This window comes from Neoarius graeffei, chromosome 7 (assembly GCF_027579695.1).
Source record: "Neoarius graeffei isolate fNeoGra1 chromosome 7, fNeoGra1.pri, whole genome shotgun sequence".
NCBI classification, from domain to species: Eukaryota; Metazoa; Chordata; class Actinopteri; order Siluriformes; family Ariidae; genus Neoarius; species Neoarius graeffei.
In genome coordinates this window covers 47824830-47844772 of record NC_083575.1, presented here as the reverse complement: position 1 = coordinate 47844772, position 19943 = coordinate 47824830, and the positions used below count along the sequence as shown (strand labels likewise).

General features: G+C 39.6%; 1 protein-coding gene across 6 annotated transcripts in view; it reads right to left on the bottom strand.

Moving 5' to 3' along the window:
• Window positions 1-4965: 4965 nt before the first annotated feature.
• zgc:110045 (uncharacterized protein LOC664755 homolog) overlaps window positions 4966-19943 on the bottom strand; it is a 37084-nt gene continuing 22106 nt past the window's right edge. The window contains exons 2-15 of one of the 6 annotated variants that reach the window (XM_060925813.1): window positions 17253-17669; window positions 16212-16268; window positions 13727-13858; window positions 13252-13275; window positions 13099-13131; window positions 11185-11301; window positions 10687-10818; window positions 9731-9859; window positions 9224-9313; window positions 8020-8061; window positions 7448-7523; window positions 6590-6642; window positions 5928-6097; window positions 4966-5530 (exon numbers count right to left, since the gene is read on the bottom strand). In XM_060925813.1, the coding sequence (XP_060781796.1) occupies window positions 5194-5530; window positions 5928-6097; window positions 6590-6642; window positions 7448-7523; window positions 8020-8061; window positions 9224-9313; window positions 9731-9859; window positions 10687-10818; window positions 11185-11301; window positions 13099-13131; window positions 13252-13275; window positions 13727-13813 (1290 nt within the window). In that variant the 5' untranslated portion in view covers window positions 13814-13858; window positions 16212-16268; window positions 17253-17669 and the 3' untranslated portion in view covers window positions 4966-5193. The remainder of the gene's footprint in view (window positions 5531-5927; window positions 6098-6589; window positions 6643-7447; window positions 7524-8019; window positions 8062-9223; window positions 9314-9730; window positions 9860-10686; window positions 10819-11184; window positions 11302-13098; window positions 13132-13251; window positions 13276-13726; window positions 13859-16211; window positions 16269-17252; window positions 17670-19943) is intronic. The other 5 variants (XM_060925816.1, XM_060925814.1, XM_060925815.1 and 2 more) reach the window with 5 other exon arrangements.

Here is a 19943-nt window from a genome sequence, read left to right as displayed (position 1 = left end):
GAAGACCATTTATCATTTTCATTTCACTTCACAATTATGTGCTACTCTGTGTTGGTCTATCACATAAAATCTCAATAAAAAACTTTTAAGTTCGTGGTTGTAAGGTGGAAAAATGTGAAAAAGTTCAAGGGGTATGAATACTTTCTCAAGGCACTGTATATACACAATACCTGGAATGGCACATACTAAAAGATGTTACCATTTTGAAGGTTTTGTTGTTCTGGTTTGTAAAGATCAATAATTTGGATGCATTAAATGAACAAATTTTGAGAATGTGAATCATGTACATCCTGTGAGTGAATTGCCTTATGGATCATCGAAGTAGATGAATTTCCTGCAGATCACTGAAATAATCAGTGTTCCCTTCAGCTAATACCCTACTCTAAATAAAAAATGAGATATATTCAAATAAATGTCATTATAAAAGATTCACTGCATCGAAAAAAGAACTCACCTTGAGGATTACATAGAAGCGCAAGCTTCATTTAACAAAAATATCTCATACCTAAGGAATCCATGTATTTTTGAAAATAACTACACTAATGTAGAAATACAACTGCTGCATCAGCAGATTCTATCTTTACAGGAGTCAATAGAAAGATATCAATGTCAATACAATTCAAAATATTCTGTATTCTATTAAAAATGCAACAATTTAATTAGAAAAATCAAGTCAGGTCGTCACCTTTATTTAGCACATTTAAAAGACAATGAGCGTCAGCCAAAGTGCTGTGCATCATCTTGGATAAATATAAGCAATGAAATAAAAGGCAAATAAAATAAGGTAAAATATTTCAAACAATAGAATAAAATGAATAAATCTAAATCAATAAATCAAAGGAGAAATAAAAACATTAAAAACAAAACTACAGATATAAGACAGGACAAAAACAGAAGACTTGATACTATAGATGTTAAAGATCTTCAAATGCCTCTTGAGAAAAGAGGGGGAAATTAATCATATTCATTGTATAAGCATTGGGCATGTCCAATACAACAATTTGGAATGTTCTGAAAAAGAAAAAAACCACTGGTATACTAACAAACAGATATCAAACAGGTCAGTCAAGGAAAACAACATCAGTTGATGAGAGAACCATTGTGAGAGCTGTGAAGAAAAACTCAAAAACAGTCAGTAACATCACCAACAACCTTCACAGGACAGGGGTGAAGGGATCACAATCCGCTGTTTGAAGAATAATTCAAGAGCAGAAATATAGAGGCCATACCACAAGATGCAATCCACTCATCAGCAATAAAAAACAGAAGACCAGATTGGAATTTGCAAAGAAATACTGAGATGAGCCACAAATATTCTGTAGCCAAGATTAATCTCTACCAAAGTGATGGAAAGGCCAAAGTATAGAAAAAGAAAGGAACTGTTCATGATCCTAAACATACAAACTCATCGGTCAAGACTGCCATGGCTTGAGCTTGCATGGCAGCTTCTGGAATGGCCTCACTAATCTTTATTGATGATGTAACTCATGATGGTAACAGCAGAATGAATCCAGAAGTCAAGGAAAACATGAACAGAAACTGTCTGCCAATTTACAGAGAAATGCATCCAATCTGATTGGCAGGAACTTCATCATGTAGCAAGACAATGAGCCAAAACACAGTGCCAACACAACATCAGTGGGAAAAAGTACAACCACAATTCCAAAAATGTTGGGATGCTGTGTAAAACATAAATACATTTTTAATACTGTGTAAAACATAAATACATTTTAAATACAATACAAATAAAAAATATTTAATGTTCAAACTGATAAACTTTACTGTTTTTTGTAAATATACACTCATTCTGGATTTGAAGCCTGCAACACGTTCCAAAAAAGTTGGGGCAAGGGTAACAAAAGATTGGAAAAGTTGTAGGATGCTCAAAAACACCTGTTTCAAACATTCTACAGGTAAACAGGTTAACTGATAATTGGAAAAGCTCAGTTGGTCACAAGCGAGGATGGGGTGAGGTTCACCAATTTGTGGAAAAACTGTGGGCAAATAGTCTAACAGTTTAAGAAAAAGGTTTCTCAACATCCACTTGCAAGAAATTTAAGGATTTCACTGTTGACAATCCATAATATCATCAAAAGTTTCACTGAATCCAGAGAAATTTCTGCATGTAAGTGACATGGTCGAAAACCAACACTGATCACGCATGACCTTTGATCCCTCAGGCGGCACTGCATTAAAAACTGACATGATTGTATAAAGGATATTACTACATGGGCTGGGGAACACTTCAGAAAACCACTGTCAATAAATATAATTAATTGCTGCATCTACTATGCAAAGCGAAAGCCATATATCAACAATATCAAGAAACATTGCCAAATTCCCTGGGCCCTGATCTCATCTGAGATGGACTGATGCAAAATGGAAAAGTATTCTGTGGTCTGATGAGTCCACATTTCGATTTGTGTTTGGAAATCATGGACATTGTGTCCTCTGGGCTAAAGAGGAAAAGGATAATCCAGATTGTTACCAGTCCAAAGTTCAAAAGTCAGCATCTGTGATGGTATGGGGGTGTGTTAGTGCCCATAGCATGGGGAACTTGCACATCTATGAAGGCACCTTTAATGCTGAAAGGTACATACAGGTTTTGGAGCAACACATGCTGCCATCCAGACGATGTCCTTTTCAGGGACATCCTTGCTTATTCCAGCAAGACAAAGCCAAGCCATCTTCTACACTTGTTACAACAGCGTGGTTTTGTACTAAAAGAGTACAGGTGCTAAATTGACGTGCCTGCCTCCCATTGAAATTGTATGAGGCATTATGAAGCGCAAAATACAACAATGGAGAACCCGGGACTGTGGAGCAACTGAAGTCATACGGTATATCAATCAAGAATGGGAAGGAATTTCACTTTCAAAACTTCAACAATTAGTGTCCTCAGTTCCCAGATGCATACTGAGTGTTATTAAAAGAAAAGGTGATGTAGTACAGTCGTAAACATTCTCCTGTCCCAACCTTTTTGGAATATATTGCAGGCATCAAATTCAGAATGAGTGTCTCATCTCATCTCATTATCTCTAGCTGCTTTATCCTGTTCTACAGAGTCACAGGCAAGCTGGAGCCTATCCCAGCTGACTACGGGCGAAAGGCGGGGTACACCCTGGACAAGTCGCCAAGTCATCACAGGGCTGACACATAGACACAGACAACCATTCACACTCACATTCACACCTACGCTCAATTTAGAGTCACCAGTTAACCTAACTTGCATGTCTTTGGACTGTGGGGGAAACCGGAGCACCCGGAGGAAACCCACGCGGACACGGGGAGAACATGCAAACTCCACACAGAAAGGCCCTCGCCGGCCACGGGGCTCAAACCCGGACCTTCTTGCTGTGAGGCGACAGCACTAACCACTACACCACCGTGCCGCCCCAGAATGAGTGTATATTTTAAAAAACAATAAAGTTTATCAGTTTGAACATTAAATATCTTGTCTTTGTATTGTATTCAATTTAATATAGGTTGAAAAGGATTTGCAAATTATTACATTCCATTTTTATTTACGATTTACACAGCGTCCAAAATTTTGAGCATCTATTTCACCTCCTGAAGAGACTGAAGGGAGAAACCCTCCAGAGCAAACAAAAACTGAAAAAAGCTGCAGTACGAGCCCTGAAAAGCATCACAAGCAAAGATTGCAAGTTTGGTGATGTCAGTGGGTTGGCAACTTGATGCAGGCAATGCGATATGCAAGCGATATGCAATGAAAGATTAAGTGTTATTAACTTTAATATGGACACAATTCCATATAATATCACTCCTCCAGATAAGTGGTTAAATTCTACAGCTAATGTAATTTTAAACCATATATTTCAAATTACACTCTGTAGAATTTAACCACTTATCTGGAGGAGTGAAATATTTAATCCTGTAACACTACGATGTAATCAAACCCTTTTTGGTAGGGAGATGATTCTATAGCAGGTAAAGGGATTGGATGTCTGTGACAGACAGACATTTTGGAGGACAAAGTGTCCAAAGTAAATTTATTTCATTTCATTACAAAGTAGAGGTATCTCTAAATCACTCAGAAGATATGAAAGGACTATTAAATCCAATATATATCTGATCGAATTATTATTTGAAGCTTAAAACATGGTAATTGGGTTTTGATGCCCAACAAGCTCGAATATGAAAATACATAAAACAATAAATAGACCAGTCATAGTTCTTTTTTCCAGTAACGTTTCGCAAAGTTTGCATGTTTTTTTGTTTTTTTCTCGTAAAGATTACATTTTTTCAATTTATCTATAATCAAACCTAGGACTAATGAATAATACTGAGAGCTCAAGAATACCATATGGCTTTGGAGTAGTCCAGAGGGAAAATGAGAGGCTGCAGCATGTCAGCATGACTAGCTACTACTACATAAAGCCAAGGAAAGGAGTACACCATCAGGGCCAAAGGACTATAGCAAATTGCTATGGTTCATAATATTTATAACACAAATATTATCCATTTTCTGTCACTGACACGCACCACCTCTGATCCATTACGTCTTAGTGAGAAATTAAATGTGTGCATAGTTCCAATTAACTGGGAACAATGGAAACATCAAGAAAATAAACAACAAAATCACAAATAATGATAATACAGTTCCATTTACATACTTGCAGCTCATTTCCTCATATCATTACAACCATGAATATTTTGCATAGTTGTAGACTATATGAGACTAATATTTGTATTTTTGTCCTAAATTAATAAAAATTTAAATTTCCTGCTTGTAAGCCACTAGCACAGGTGATATATTTAGTAAAAGAGACTCCATGTGACTACTTGTACTTTCTTTAAAAAATATTTTAAAGATAAAGTATATGCATTTACTATAATTGCATGTAATTTACTATCTTAATAAATTTGAGCAAAGTTTCAAAATCGACGTTCTATAACTATAATCAGATAAGTTATGGTTATAAAAATGGGGAATGGAGTGTCAGAAAAAATATATGGCTTTTTATCACTATCTGAATTGTCCGTTTCATCTATTGTCTACTTCATTTCTAAATGAAATGCCAAAGGAAATGCAGGATGATGTGAGCTGCTTTGTGTTCTTTTCATTTGCATAATATTGTACATAAATGTACAAAAGAGGACAAAATCTTCAAAGTTGTCAAAGATGCCCCAAAACCAGAAAACAGCACGTAAATGAAAGATTGTCAGTGGTAATCAGTAGGGGGCAAACCTCTGATGCTCTGATTTTTTGATGGTGGCTGAGGCAGGGATTTTTGTGGTGTAGGGAGCGAGGCTCGGCGAGGCAGCAGTGTGCACGGCCAGCAGAGGGACAGTTTTCATGCCAAGCAGGCTGGAGACTGGAAGAGCATAGTGGGTAGTAGGGATGGAGGGCAGGGCCGGGGGTGAGTGGACGTTAATGGCCGAGGGAGCAGCCAGCATGGCCGCAGAGGCAGAGGCAGGAGAAGCAGACTGGGAGAAACTCAGGCCGAGGTCAACGGTAGTGCTGGAGGAAGAGGAGGCAGCCTGGATGCTGAGCTTAGCCATCTCTAAACTGCAAACACAAACACATACCCACACACATTCCACCACCACAGGGCAGGAAGGGAAGGAGGAAGGCAGGACAATGTTAATAGTTAGAGTAGGAACAAAAGAGGATGGATGTTAAACAGGAAAGCAAGAGAAATGGGGGTTAAAAAAGAAAAATCAATAATGGGAATGTTATGTGTTACAAAGAGAAACAATGACTAGGATTTCACATGCCTTGATACGTATTAATGAAGCTGAGGGGTGCAAACATAGGTGGGATTAAACAAACGGATGGAGCATGAAATATTTAATTATAGTGATATACTAAAAGGGCCAAATTCTTTTAAGCTGAAAATATTGTAATATCAGTCACATCTGTAAAAGACAGAGAGCTTGTGTTTGGCTGCCAGGGCTTGTCTTACCTGGCACTGATGAGATACTGGGCCAGGCAGATGCTGGCTGGGGAGCCAGTAATGGTGACAAGACGTACTGCTGAACCATCTGTGGCACTGGCTATCTTGATTTGGGCTCCAGACATCTGGCGAATTTCATTGATCTTAGTGCCTTGTCTGCCAATAATGCAGCCTATGAGCTGAGAGAAGACAAGGCTAAGTAGCACATGGCATAATTTATTGGGAACCTCTGAATGCTAAGTAATAATAATAGTTTTGCTCGTGCTTCACAGCAAAGGGTTGTATTCACAGACCTTTTTCTCTTGTCATTATTGTGAAGATATAGGTGTTGGGAAAATTAAGAAATGTGAAACCGTTAGCCTTCTTAGTTGATTTAATTAAATACTAATGCTTTATTAATCACTGACGCTTTGTTATCGTTCTACTAATGCCGATGTGCCACAGTGAGAGATTAACGTCACACTGGTGACAGCAGCAATGAAAAGGGATAAAAACAAAAGCTTAAACATCTTCTGTACCTCCACTGGTCTCACAGCAGGGTCTTATGTGCCACTGAGGTGATTACTGAAATGTGACCCTCCATGAATACTGACAATCAGTCACATTATGAAAGTTAAAGGCTAATGTATGCAGTTCATGCACAATGTAATTCTGCTATCAAAAAGATTTACCTCATTAGGTATGCTCAGCTCATGAGAACTTGATGAAACTGACATATCCAGACCTATTTTGGAAATAGACAGCAAAAACTCACAAAACATTCAAGTGGTTAAATATATGATATAATATGGTCGGCATATTATAAAAAAAAATAAAGCTAAGTCAAATAATCTAAATCAATAATACTAATTTACATCATGTAGAAAGCAGTAGGGCTTTGCAAGTACACAGTGCCAGACATGCAAAAAAAAAATTAATCATATTTGGACTGCACTGAATAAACTAACTTTTCAATTAAATATTTACCCAGAGGCAGTCTCTGAGAGAGTAGTGCCTTTTTATTATAGTAGTAGTAATGGTTGGTCTGTTGCAGTGTGTGACTGTTGTAGAAAATGTGTAGTGGTGTGAAAGGGATGGAGATGAAGGGTACTTTTGTGGACAGTTCAGGTCAGGGGTGCACATATTGTTCCATATGAGAAGGCCAGATCACACACAGACACATCACAAAGCCTCCACAATGCTATAAGAACTCATGACATGACAATAAGCAAAAAAAGTCACCTGGGTCATGAGAAATGGTCTGAGCTAGTGAAAGATACACATGCGGTCTCATGACTTTGATGGACTTAAGATGACATGAATTTGTCATCCCTTTCATCAGAGAAGAAAAAAGTAAAACTTGGCATGAGCGATAGTCATTAATAACACATGCAGAGAGAGAGAGAGAGAGAGAGAGTAGTAAAGAATTGAGTAGGGAAACAGAAAGGAAAAAAGAATATACAGAAAATCCAACCGAGACAAAGATGTAGAAAAATGGACAAAGTGACAAAGGGAGAGAAAAACGTCCCCAGGGATCTTTGGGTACGTACCAGGGAAGGTAGGATTGCTCTGCCCAAGGGAGGTAAAAGGGATATGCTGCATAGCCAACTGGTGAAGCTTGGTCAACTGCAGGGCAGGAAGGGAGGTTAGATCTAGCCAATCAAATGGATTTATTTCAGAGGAAAACACATCTATAGACAAAACACAGCCAATATTCATGCTCATACTGTAATTAAAACTGTTATTAGGGTTTGTTAGAATTTAGAACCCAAAATAACCTGGCATCATGCCTGTAATTATATCTGAGGCGAATAACACATTTTTGTGACAACACTCAAGGTTATGGAGAAAAAAACAACAGAGGAAAAGGTGTGAGTAACACCAGGCATTAGTCATATGAATTAGAAAAAAAAAGTGTTTTAACACTTTTGTGCATTCAGAGAAGCTGCTATATTAGTACTGATCCCTCTGTCAGTATTTTAAAGAGAAAGGCATTGAGATGTGTAATGGAATGTACTGGAAAAAGGTGTAGTGGTAGAGAGGGCAGAAGGTGGTTTGGGAAAGTGTAGTGATGACTGTAAGGAAGAGACATCTCCGATAAGACAGCAGTATTAGTACTCACGTCTTGGGGAGTAATGGTGTATTGTGCTGGAACAGCAAAAGTCTACACAAAAGAAAACAACATCAGGCTGGTTAGGATAAATGAGTAACCACCTTATACATAAATACACTTCTTTGTCTTTGACACAGTTGAATGCAAGAGAATTAAGTTGCAGAGGTTTGTGAGTAGGGCGGCATGGTGGTGTAGTGGTTAGCACTGTTGCCTCACAGCAAGAAGGTTCTGGGTTCAAGCCCAGCGGCCGGTGAGGGCCTTTCTGTGTGGAGTTTGCATGTTCTCCCCGTGTCTGCGTGGGTTTCCTCCGGGTGCTCCGGTTTCCCCCACAGTCCAAAGACATGCAGGTTAGGCTAATTGGTGGCTCTAAATTGACCAGGGTGTACCCCGCCTCTCGCCCATAATCAGCTGGGATAGGCTCCAGCTTGCCTGTGACCCTGTAGAACAGGATAAGCGGCTACAGATAATGGATGGATGGAGGGTTTGTGAGTAAGAATCTTCTGTGGCACCCCCAGTATTAACCACAAGGGGTCACTGTATCAATATGTCCAACAACCACCTGGGTCTGCTCATTTAATGGTTAAGAATTCTGATGCCTACTTTAATGCTTCAGGAGGGATGTGCTGCAGATCTAAAATTGACTAAAAGTCAACATGCTCGATCAGTTTGCCTTGTCAATATGTTACACCTCTCACTCTGAAGTTCATAATTGCTGTGCCTTACAGGCAGCCTCTTAAACAATACACAACCCTTTATAAATTATAGGTCAAAGCATCACATAATGAGTAATCACACACACTGACCACCAATCTTGTTTTCTGAAGAGAATAGAATAGAATGTTGTGTATTGGCTGAGAAACAATGATTGAAAAAGGCCTGCTGAGATTCTCCTACTGCATTGATCAAAACAGACAGTCCGGGATCAGCAATTCAGCGACGCCACCCAGAGCAAGCCTTATCTACATTCTGTCTTAGAGCACAGAAGCAGACTACTAACCACCATGCTGTGATTATATTACTGATGGAAACTGAAGGAAATATTTATTCAACCATACTAAATCATTAGCCTAGATATCCACACTAGGCTCCCCACTAAGAATGCAGCAACACGGCCATTAATGTTTAACTGGAACCACTGAATCCATAATGATGCAGAATTCATAAACTAATAGCTGCTGGTCAGAGGATGTATGAAATTGATTGAAGTACTCACAGGAGCTGGATGTGGTTGGGATAAAATTGTGGGATTGCCACCAGAGGATGGCTTGGGCCGATAAGGAATTGTTGCTCCTTTAGGTGGTGACTACGCAAAGGGAAAAAAAAAGTCAATTGAACAAATTCAAGGAGAGAATTTTTTTTAGTGCACAGTATGTGTCCCTCTACTGGGAAGCCCTCGAGCACTGGTAGATGAATTAGGCAGGACAGAAACATGAAAAACATGCACTGAACATAATAAAACAAAATTCAAATCAAGCATGGAGGTGAAAATTATATTAGATATTTTCCTTAGTTTGATAATCCTGAAACAAGAGGGAAATCATCCATCTCTAAGTGGCAGTTATGAGATTTTACACACACACACACACACACACACACACACACACACACACACACACACACACACACACACCTTACTATCCTTGTAAGGACCTTCCATGGACATTACATTCCATGGACACAATTTAAAAAAAAAAATGTTTACACACACACACTCACGCACCTCCAGCATGATGGTACATATGTGTCTCACACACTGTGTGATGGCACTGGGGGTGCCGGAGATGGTCACAGCTCTCTCAGTAGACTCTGGTAATAAGTCTCCAGCTACCTGCACCTGTGCACCTGTGGTCTAACACACACAACTGCTAATGCAAATGTATTAAACAGGAGCTAAAGATGTGAGATGGCTAATAAAAATAAAATGTTGTTACTTACAAAAAATACATCTTACACTGTTATATCATGGTAATATATTCTTTATCTGCTTTGCTTTACAAGTACAGCACATAGGCACATTCTGAATAGCAGCTCAGTACAAGTCTTAATTAGGCATTGTTACAATGTGTGTTGTTATTTAGGCCAAGCTATTTCGATACTTCATATAAATATGAATCTATTTTTGCTTTGGAGCCTCATCATGTCCTAGACATTCAAAGCTGCTAGGAATTCAACGAACCAGTTCACCCGCCTTAGCCCTGAATAGAGAGGACAGCTAAATTTATCCTGTGAAATTCACATACAGAAGCATAATTCTTGCAACAAAGTCCACTGTTCTCCTGTCAAATGCTAATACACTGAGGAAAGTAATGCTGCTTCAGGGGATACCACTACTTCTGGATCGCTTTCTTCCGAGTCAAAAAGTGAATTGATTATTAAAAAAAAAAAAAAGCCACACACACACGCACACACACAAAGATATATTGGGCCTTTGAAATTGAAGCCAAAAAGGGCACTGTGTATATCTATAGCTTTAATGGAGCAGCTCTTAACTCACAAACACAAAAGCTCTGTTTTGATGAGAACAATTAATCACATTGAGTCAAAGTGTTCCTGCCGGGCATGCAAACAAAGAACAGCAAGTGTTCAGCAAAATGGCCATGCTATGAACATTTGGTATTCTTTCATAACTTTAATTCTCTTTCATTTGTCTGGTATCAGATTAAAGATCATATCTACCTCTCTGATCTCTTTGATTTTGGAGCCTCCTTTGCCGATAAGTGAGCCACACTGACTGGCAGGGAACACAAGGCGCAGCGTGACAGGAGGTCTGCTTGACACTGTGCTGTTCACCATGCAGGCCAGTATATCCTGTAACAGACCCAATAATGTCACATCGGCTTCATTAAAAGTCATTCCTTCAACCTTGCAGAATGTGATGGCACCAAAGGAAGCTAATTAAAGCTGTAGGATTCTATAATGTCTGGGGAGCTACATGAAGTGAAAGATAAAGAAATTTTAATTACAGTCTAACCCCATTTAAGCCAGCATGGCATGTATTTCATACCATATCAACAGTCTGCAAATACACCACATAATTTCTTTATTAAAGTCTTAATAAGTGTTACTTTCAAATAAAGATTGAGTCCTTTGTGTAATGATTGCCGGTACATTACAACAGAATGGTGTTAATTGCATATAATGCATTTTTTTTCCGTTCAATATGATATGCCACACCTCCTCAAACTTCTCCGCAATCATGGCAAAAGCTTTGAAGATGACCTCAGAGGCACCAGTGATGGTGACAATTCGTTCTGTGCTGGAGCCATCGGATATATTAATACGTGCTCCACTCTTTAAAAAAAAACAAGCATAACCAAGTTATTGATCTCATTCTACTGATTATGGCCACTTCATTCTGTACAGAAATATTTTCTCTATACCATACCATACAGACATTCATGTCTGTATACCGTATGTCTGTACAGACACCTTGTACAGATGCATACAGACACATACTGTACATACCGTAAAATACCAAATAATAGCCGAGTTCCAATTAACCGCCGAGTTCCCTTTAACGGCCGGGTGTACGCGTGTGTTGTGACAAATAAAGGCCGGTTCCGAATACTCGCCGGGGTCTAAAAAAAAAAAGCGTCCGAACGTTCTATCTAGAATCTTGAGGCCCAGCACTTTTCTGGTTTTCTGGTGTTTAAACGATTTTGCATTGCATAGTTTTCTACCGAAACAATATGAATGAATGAATGAATGAATGAATGAATGAATGAATGAATGAAATTATTTCTCTAATACTGTTTACAACATTTTGTTACGTGATAATAAACATGTCATTTCAATGTTATAATCTTGGTCTACCGTAATATTTCTTGAGGAATGCAACTCCGTAACTTTTGACAGATGTCTTAGCCACCCCTTTGGGTATACCCAACGAAAGCCAGCGTGTGTGGTGACATTGAGGACTGCGGGTTTCCAAGGTTGGACTGCTGCTTCTGTTAAACGACCTAAATTGCCGAATGCATGCGTCAAAGCACACACTGAGTTTTATTAAAGACCTTATACCATTTCACTTGCCCTTACCCATTCGGATCTGGAAGACGCTTTACAAAAAAGGTGAGAGCGTTCTAACATGCATTTCAGTCTGCTCGCGGCCAATCTAATCCAAGGGGCCTTTTCAACAAGTAATCTGTCGTGCAAGTTGGGCAGAAGCACGCGTCAGGCAGGCAACATGTAGGCCTACAAGTCAGTAACCTATTCAACTAGCTTTCATCCGAACTTTAAGTTTTCTACGGGGTCGAGCCACCGTACCAACTCACTCGGGGAATAGGCTCATATCGGCCAAATAGGGAGACGTCTTGGAGAGAAACGTGATGCAAGATGACAGTATGTAGCCACTGCAGGTCACTTATTTTTCAGCATAAGAAAAAACCCTTTGGTTTGACACTTCGCACCCTAATTATGTTGCTTCAACGTCGCGCCCTCCATGCAATTTCAGATTGACAGACATCGCGAAGCGCAAAGGGTGGAGGCTGCATGGGTGAGGGTGATAGCAAGTGACCATAACTTTGCAGAGTAATTAAATCACAGTGCTGCGCACAGACAATGGTGTGGTTTCTTGATTATTTTGTAAAGCATGCGCTTAACTAGTCATTAACAGGAAAAGGTGTGTGATTTATCCTTTATCCACCCCGACTGTGCCATGCGAAGATGCATTCTGCGTCTTCAAAATTCCCCGAAGTCGGCACCGTGCTATCTGTAATCTAACTCTAAACAAACTGTAAGTTATACTGGTTAAAAGTAGGCCTATCTGAGAATGATTTTTTCCCCGTTTTGAGGTAGATTTTGGGGAAGGTATTTGTGAAGAAGGAATTAATCGCCTGTTCCAAATAGCCGCCTAGTCTCTAATACGCGCCGGGTCTCTTACGTGATTGAGACAAATAATCGCCCGGGCTATTATTTGGTATTTTACGGTATTCATTTTAACATGTTTATTCTTCATTACTGTTGACTCTTGGTCATGTTTTATGTAATTATGCAATATACATTGTTTTTTTTTTTCAACCATTCATTGTAGCACTGTAACATTTGACATAAATAAATCTCAATACGTCACAAGTTAATTGTAGTATTTACCTCTTCTCTCATTTTCTTGACAGTTTCCCCTTTCTGGGAAACAGAAGGTGTTATTCAGTTAAAATGGAAAAAAATGCTCAAAATGCAAATAAGTACAACACAATTGCAATCAAATGTATAATTCAATAAGTTGTTGAATTAGAATATCAATACCTTTCCAATGATACTGCCCACTTCCTGCAAAATAATTACACAAATAATATATAAATATAACTAACCAGAGTGAATGAATAGTATTGATAGGGTACATCACAAACGGTAACTTCAGTTGTAGATGAGTGTCTTTTCATTGCTGATCTACTGCATTAATGTATTCAAGAGCATTGGATTCAACACCATATCATATAAAGTTCAGTGAGACTAACATGAATGATACAAGTGGTACATATTAGTTTCCTTACTAGGTGTTACTAGGGTATGTATATTATTTGAAATATTGAAGCATAGCATGCTTAGATTAACAATAGGACATGTATACTGTAGTGCTACCATCATTGTCTGCATGACACCCTGGCTGGTAATCAATTATTATAATATAATCCGGTGTGATTTCTATGTTGAGCACAGAATTTATTATGAGCTGAAATAGCTCATTAACATTTATAATGCAAGGGTTTGGAAGCTTCACCTTTCCATGCATTAGTAGGCGGATGGTGAGGGTGACATTTAGACCTCCCTCAGACCACAAAGCAATGTCTTTCTCATTCATATTCATGCTTCTTGATGATCTGGACTCTTCACACTTTCAGACAGACAGACTCTGTGCAGACAAACAGATAAGGACATTAGCAATTCAGTCAGCCTAGCAAACAGTGAAGCAACTGCAGTTCAATAAGCAGTCTCAGTGACACCCAATTCCAATTTCCACACATTTCATTACTTCAATAAACTCTTCAGCTACAAAAATAGAATCCTCAATACCACTCAAAAATATTCAATTCCAAACATGCCTGTCATTTCGCTTACTTTTCCGTTAGAAGCACACATGTAGTGTCGAGACTTAAACACTTAACCACTGCAGTTTCAGCAGTATTTACATGTAGGTGCATTGTACTGGCTCCATTTTAATAAAGATGTTGTGGTATGTTTTATAAGCTTCAACAGGAGCTGCTTGTTTCCTGTTGTGCCTTTGGATCCAGTGATGTTAGTGATCTCTAAACACGGTTCCATTCATTTATTATTATTATTATTATTATTATTATTAATCCATCCATCCATCCATTATCTGTAGCTGCTTATCCTGTTCTACAGGGTCGCAGGCAAGCTGGAGCCTATCCCAGCTGACTATGGGTGAAAGGCGGGGTACACCCTGGACAAGTCGCCAGGTCATCACAGGGCTGACACATAGACACAGACAACCATTCACACTCACATTCACACCTACGGTCAATTGAGGCTACATCCACACGACAACGGCAACGAGATTTTATTAAAAAAAATTGCGTCCACATGGGTAACGGATCAGTAAAATATCAGGTTCATATGGCAACGCAACGCTTGCTGAAAACGATGCAATATACATGCCACACCTCTATGTGTGCTGTAAGACGGTCCCATCGGAGACACCAGAACAATAGAAGAAGTAGACACATGCGCATAAACCCCTTCTTCTACCCGGTGTGAAGCACTGTCAGGAACAAACACACAACAAGAAGAAGAAGATGGCTGCGACTACGCGAGGAAATCGTGCCTTCTGTGTGTACAAACTAGTTTTATTAGTGTGCATAGTTTTATACAACTTAATTTTCTTATTGTGTGTGAACATTTTGAAAAGCATTTTTATATAATTTATATAACTTTTTATATTGTGTGTGAACATTTTGAAAAGCAGTCTTATGCAATAAAAAAAAAGAAATTCAAGAAATGGTTCAGTTACTTGTTTATTTAAAAGAAAAGCTGTATACAAAAGTGAATGCAATGCAGTGGTTCATACAAAACAGCGAGAGTGCTGCTTGTTCTAGTCATGTGGTTGTGACGTTATCGTAAACAAATCTGTTCTACTCATCCAGACGACTTCGCAACGGCGCCGTTGCCAGATTTTTCCACTCTGGAACCCGTTCTCAAAAAATATCATTGTGGGGCACCCAAAACGCCGGTGCCGTGTGGACGCCAGGCCGAAACGATAAACAATTTTATCAGATTCACCTGAATCCGTTGCCATGTGGACAGGGCCTTAGAGTCACCAGTTAACCTAACCTGCATGTCTTTGGACTGTGGGGGAAACCGGAGCACCTGGAGGAAACCCACGCGGACACGGGGAGAACATGCAAACTCCGCACAGAAAGGCCCTTGCCGGCCGCTGGGCTCGAACCCAGGACCTTGCTGTGAGGCAACAGTGCTAACCACCATGCCACCCCATTATTATTATTATTATTATTATTATTATTATCTCATCTCATTATCTCTTGCTGCTTTATCCTGTTCTACAGGGTCGCAGGCAAGCTGGAGCCTATCCCAGCTGACTACAGGCGAAAGGCGGGGTACACCCTGGACAAGTCGCCAGGTCATCACAGGGCTGACACATAGACACAGACAACCATTCACACTCACATTCACACCTACGGTCAATTTAGAGTCACCAGTTAACCTAACCTGCATGTCTTTGGACTGTGGGGGAAACCGGAGCACCCGGAGGAAACCCACGTTGACACGGGGAGAACATGCAAACTCCACACAGAAAGGCCCTTGCCGGCCGCTGGGCTCGAACCCAGGACCTTGCTGTGAGGCAACAGTGCTAACCACTACACCACCATGCCACCCCATTATTATTATTAGTAGTAGTAGTATTATATTCGGCAGTCCTGATTTGTTCACACATTCTTCTGTGTATGTTCAAGAAATATTCATAATTTTTTAAATATCTAAGAGCCTTACATACAGGTGCAGTGAAAAAGACCTTGGTTTTCTATACATGTCTGAAAGGTCTTTGAAGGTTTTTTGTGCATATCTTATATAGCAATATTTAATATGCAGTTTTGCACTGAAATTGAGACGATACATGTTATTTGCATCATGAGTCCAAGGAGGTCCGAGAATGTGTTTCATTTGAATTTTAGGTTGTACAGAAGAAGAAGAATACTCCACCACCTGTCCTTCATTGTTCAGATACGTACATGAGACATGAATTAAACAGACCTCTCTCTCTCTGTCGCCATTTTACTCCCGATGAACTGGAAAGAAAGCGTACATATTTATTAAAAAGACAAAACACACAGAAAGACAAGTATGTCTTAATTTGATCTTAAAGCACAATAAAGTTAATTGGGAATGAATAGTCTGGCTCAAAAGAAAAAAGGGTGTTTTTTTTTTAACTAGGCTTCAGTCCTCTACTAGTCCATCAGGTAAACACATCAAACAAGCAGCACCAGCCTTGCCTCCCTAATCCTATAGGCCAGGATTTATTTGGCTAATGCTAAATCCCTTTTGACCCATTTCTGTCTCCTCAAGCTTGTCAGCATTCCCCCAGACCACAGAAACCCCTCCATAATACGGTACACAGCAATAACAAGACCAAATGCATTGTTCATATATGCACTGTTTATATTTCTTCTCAGATCACGTGGCTCTCAGAAAACACTCAGGAACTCTGATATTAGTGTACATTTTTGCTCAAGAACTTTAAAGTACACACTACAAAGTGATTTTTTTTAAACTTTGCTGTTAACTTAGATACCAATCATGTTAACAAATCAGAATTTACACTGTAGTGTTTGTTAAGTGATATTTAACACATTGCAAAGAATTCTTAGATAAGTCTTCAACTTTTGATTACTTTTTCATTTTATTACCTGGGCACTCATTTGAAACAATCACTGGCTAAACGTATTGATTTTACATTACTTTAAATGTAGATATGAATAAGTTTGCTATAAATAGGACAGAAGATTTGGTCACTACATGTCATCACTGGATATTTAAACACATGACAATAGGCAAAAAGTGCGACATCTATAAAATATAGTGTAGCTGAAACACAGTTCATACATAAACCAACTTCAGCAGTATTCTAATAGAAAGGTTTAAAAAATCGTCATGAAACAATTTATCTTCAAACCAACTACTTTACATGGAGAAACTACCCATAAGTGCAGCAGGATGAATTAAGTCTGTCTGGCACTCTGTAAATGTGACAAGCAGCAAGTTAGCAAACTGACCTGCTGGACTGATTGAGGTTGAGGCAGTATGTTGGTGTGAGTCAGTTGCTTTTCCCTCTTGTTTGCCTTGTGTCTCCAACAATGTGAGTGAGTGTGTGAGTGTCCAGTGGCTGTATAGTCCGGTAATGAAGAATTGCCCTCCTTTGTTGCCAGCTGTATTCAGCAAATAGACAGATGGCCATGTGCCCATAGCTCTGCCCGACTGAGACTAGCTTTACTGTTTCCCCCCACTGTATTAGTCCCAGATAAGCCCATAGGGCAGGGTAGGCCAGCCTGGAGTTCCTCACTTAATACATGGTCCCATCATGAGAGTAGTGAAAGAAATAAAGTTAGAAAGAATGCACTGGCTTTATATGAAAGGACGTCTTCATCAGGTCAGCTACACTTGAATGCTCCTGAAACTTATCAACAATCTAACTTGCAAACAAAACAGACAGAAACACATGACAAATAAATTTAAACATATGAAATTTGTCTGTTCTGGACAGGCTAATAATATGTTCTGCAAAATAATGATAAAAGTTCGATTTTTAAAAAAAATAACAAAAACATATCTAAATTGATTGTGTCACATTATTATGCATGGAGAGACACAGAGAAGAGTCTGTCATCCCTTCCCCCAACCCAGCCATCTTCTTTTGCTAATGAGACCAGCTCCACGAAAACAATGTGGTCCTTCAAAAAAAGGATATGCATTCAGTTTGATGGATAAATGATGAAGTGAGGGAATCAGTGGAGCAGAAGTGACATTTAATTACTGCCCCTGTTTGAGATAGAAAGTGATAATGGTGCATAGGCATTTCCCAGATTAATCTTTCTTTAAACCTAACGTGACCAGACGTCCCAGTTTGACTGGGACAGTGCCGATTTTGAGTTGTGTGTCCCCAGTCTCGACAAAGGTCCGTCGGGACGCTGAAATGTCCCGGTTTACACCAAACACTAACAAACTGTCCCGGTTACAGCGATCATATATAGCCAACGAGATGTCAATAAAGTTTCTAGCAATTCAGCATCAATGTGCGTGTGTGCGCAGTCAACCTTACAATGTATCTATTTGTACAATGTTGCAATATAGAGGCCGCGTTATAACGTTTTTTTCGCTAGCGGCTGTCAACTACTACACGACAATGCCGAACGGATGAGCGCTGGGCGGAGATGTTCGCGCATTTCAAGAGTAGGGAGATTCCTTACAGCAATGTCAGCCAGCTTTGCCAGTTTGCCATGTGCCTACCTGGCACCAGTGCTCCAGTTGAGCGAATATTTTCACTCATGAGCAACACCTGGACTGACGAGAGGAATCGCATGACCGTGCCTACTCTCAAAGCCTTGCTCATTACCCGGGCCAATTTCGACGATACTTGCTCGCAGTTTCACAGCAGTCTCTCGGGCAATAAAGCACTACTGGAGCAAATTCACTCATCATGTAAATATGTGTAATAAAATGGCATCTTCTTTAGGGTGGGTGGCAGGGGCGTCACTAGGCCTTTTTTACTGGGGCACGTGCCCCAGTAAAAATCAGCTGTGCCCCAGTAAGAAAATGTTGAAAGATTTTCGTAGCAAACTAGTTTCTTTGGCAGATCATTTATCTACTGTAAGTTGTAGGACAGAGTGTGTTTCAAACTTCTATCGCCTCTTCTTTCTAACTAATTTTCTGATTGGTCTGGGAGATTCTCACTGTAAACATAGCGTGCCTGCGGCGTGCCATGAGTCCATTTAGCCTACTGGAGAGATGAGTCTACTCTTTGACTTTGACTTTATTTGGATCCACAATTAGCTTGACATTTCTGTTAGCTATTCTCCCTGTGGTCCTATACATGAAGTACAATACAATATCACATGACAGACAGGGAAACTACAGAACAATCACACTAAAATACATAAAATACATAATCATACTGCAGAAATAAAAGAAAAATACAAGTTCATTCATTAACTGTCCTGTCATGTGTTGTATTCCATTGATGAGACATACGGTAGAGGAAGTGTTTCCTTTCAGCATTGGTTTTAGGTTTTGGCAGTTTGATGGAGTTTGTTGTTGTTGATCGAGTTTGGTACCGACTTTTGTTTGACTGGAATGTGAGTTGGTTGTACAATGTTTTCGGCACTCCAGTGTGTATTATCCTATGAAATGTGGATGAGTCAGAGAACAGGCTCTGGATGAGTTAAGGTAGCGCAAAGTTTTTGCAACAAAACTAAGCAAACCATATTCAAACAAACCCATTAAACTACATCGAATTAAACCATATTAAATTACTTTTCCAGATGGATATCAGACAATTCTTCTCACGAAGCAGAGACGGGGCAGGGAAACAGTTACAGATGAGGAGGAGGGTGAGAGAGGTAAGATTAAGGTTGCAGGCTATGTGCTAGTCAGTCATAACTAACCAGCTAAGTTCGTGAATCGTGAGAGTTGAGGTGACACGTTTAGCATCAGCATGCATTAAAAGCCCAAATGCCAACAATACATTTTTTGGGGACTGGGATGTGTTTTCCGTCTCATTGACCTGTTCCTCGCATAACTTCATCCACGAGAGCATGAGAATTATCCACTTTGCATAGGTTGGGGACAGGAACGTTAAGGTGCATTGTGCGGGGGGGCATTTTGTGTGTGTGTTGGGGGGGCAGTGCCCCAGTAAAGCTTAATTCCTAGTGACGCCCCTGGTGGGTGGGTTGGGTGGCTGTGTTTCTGAA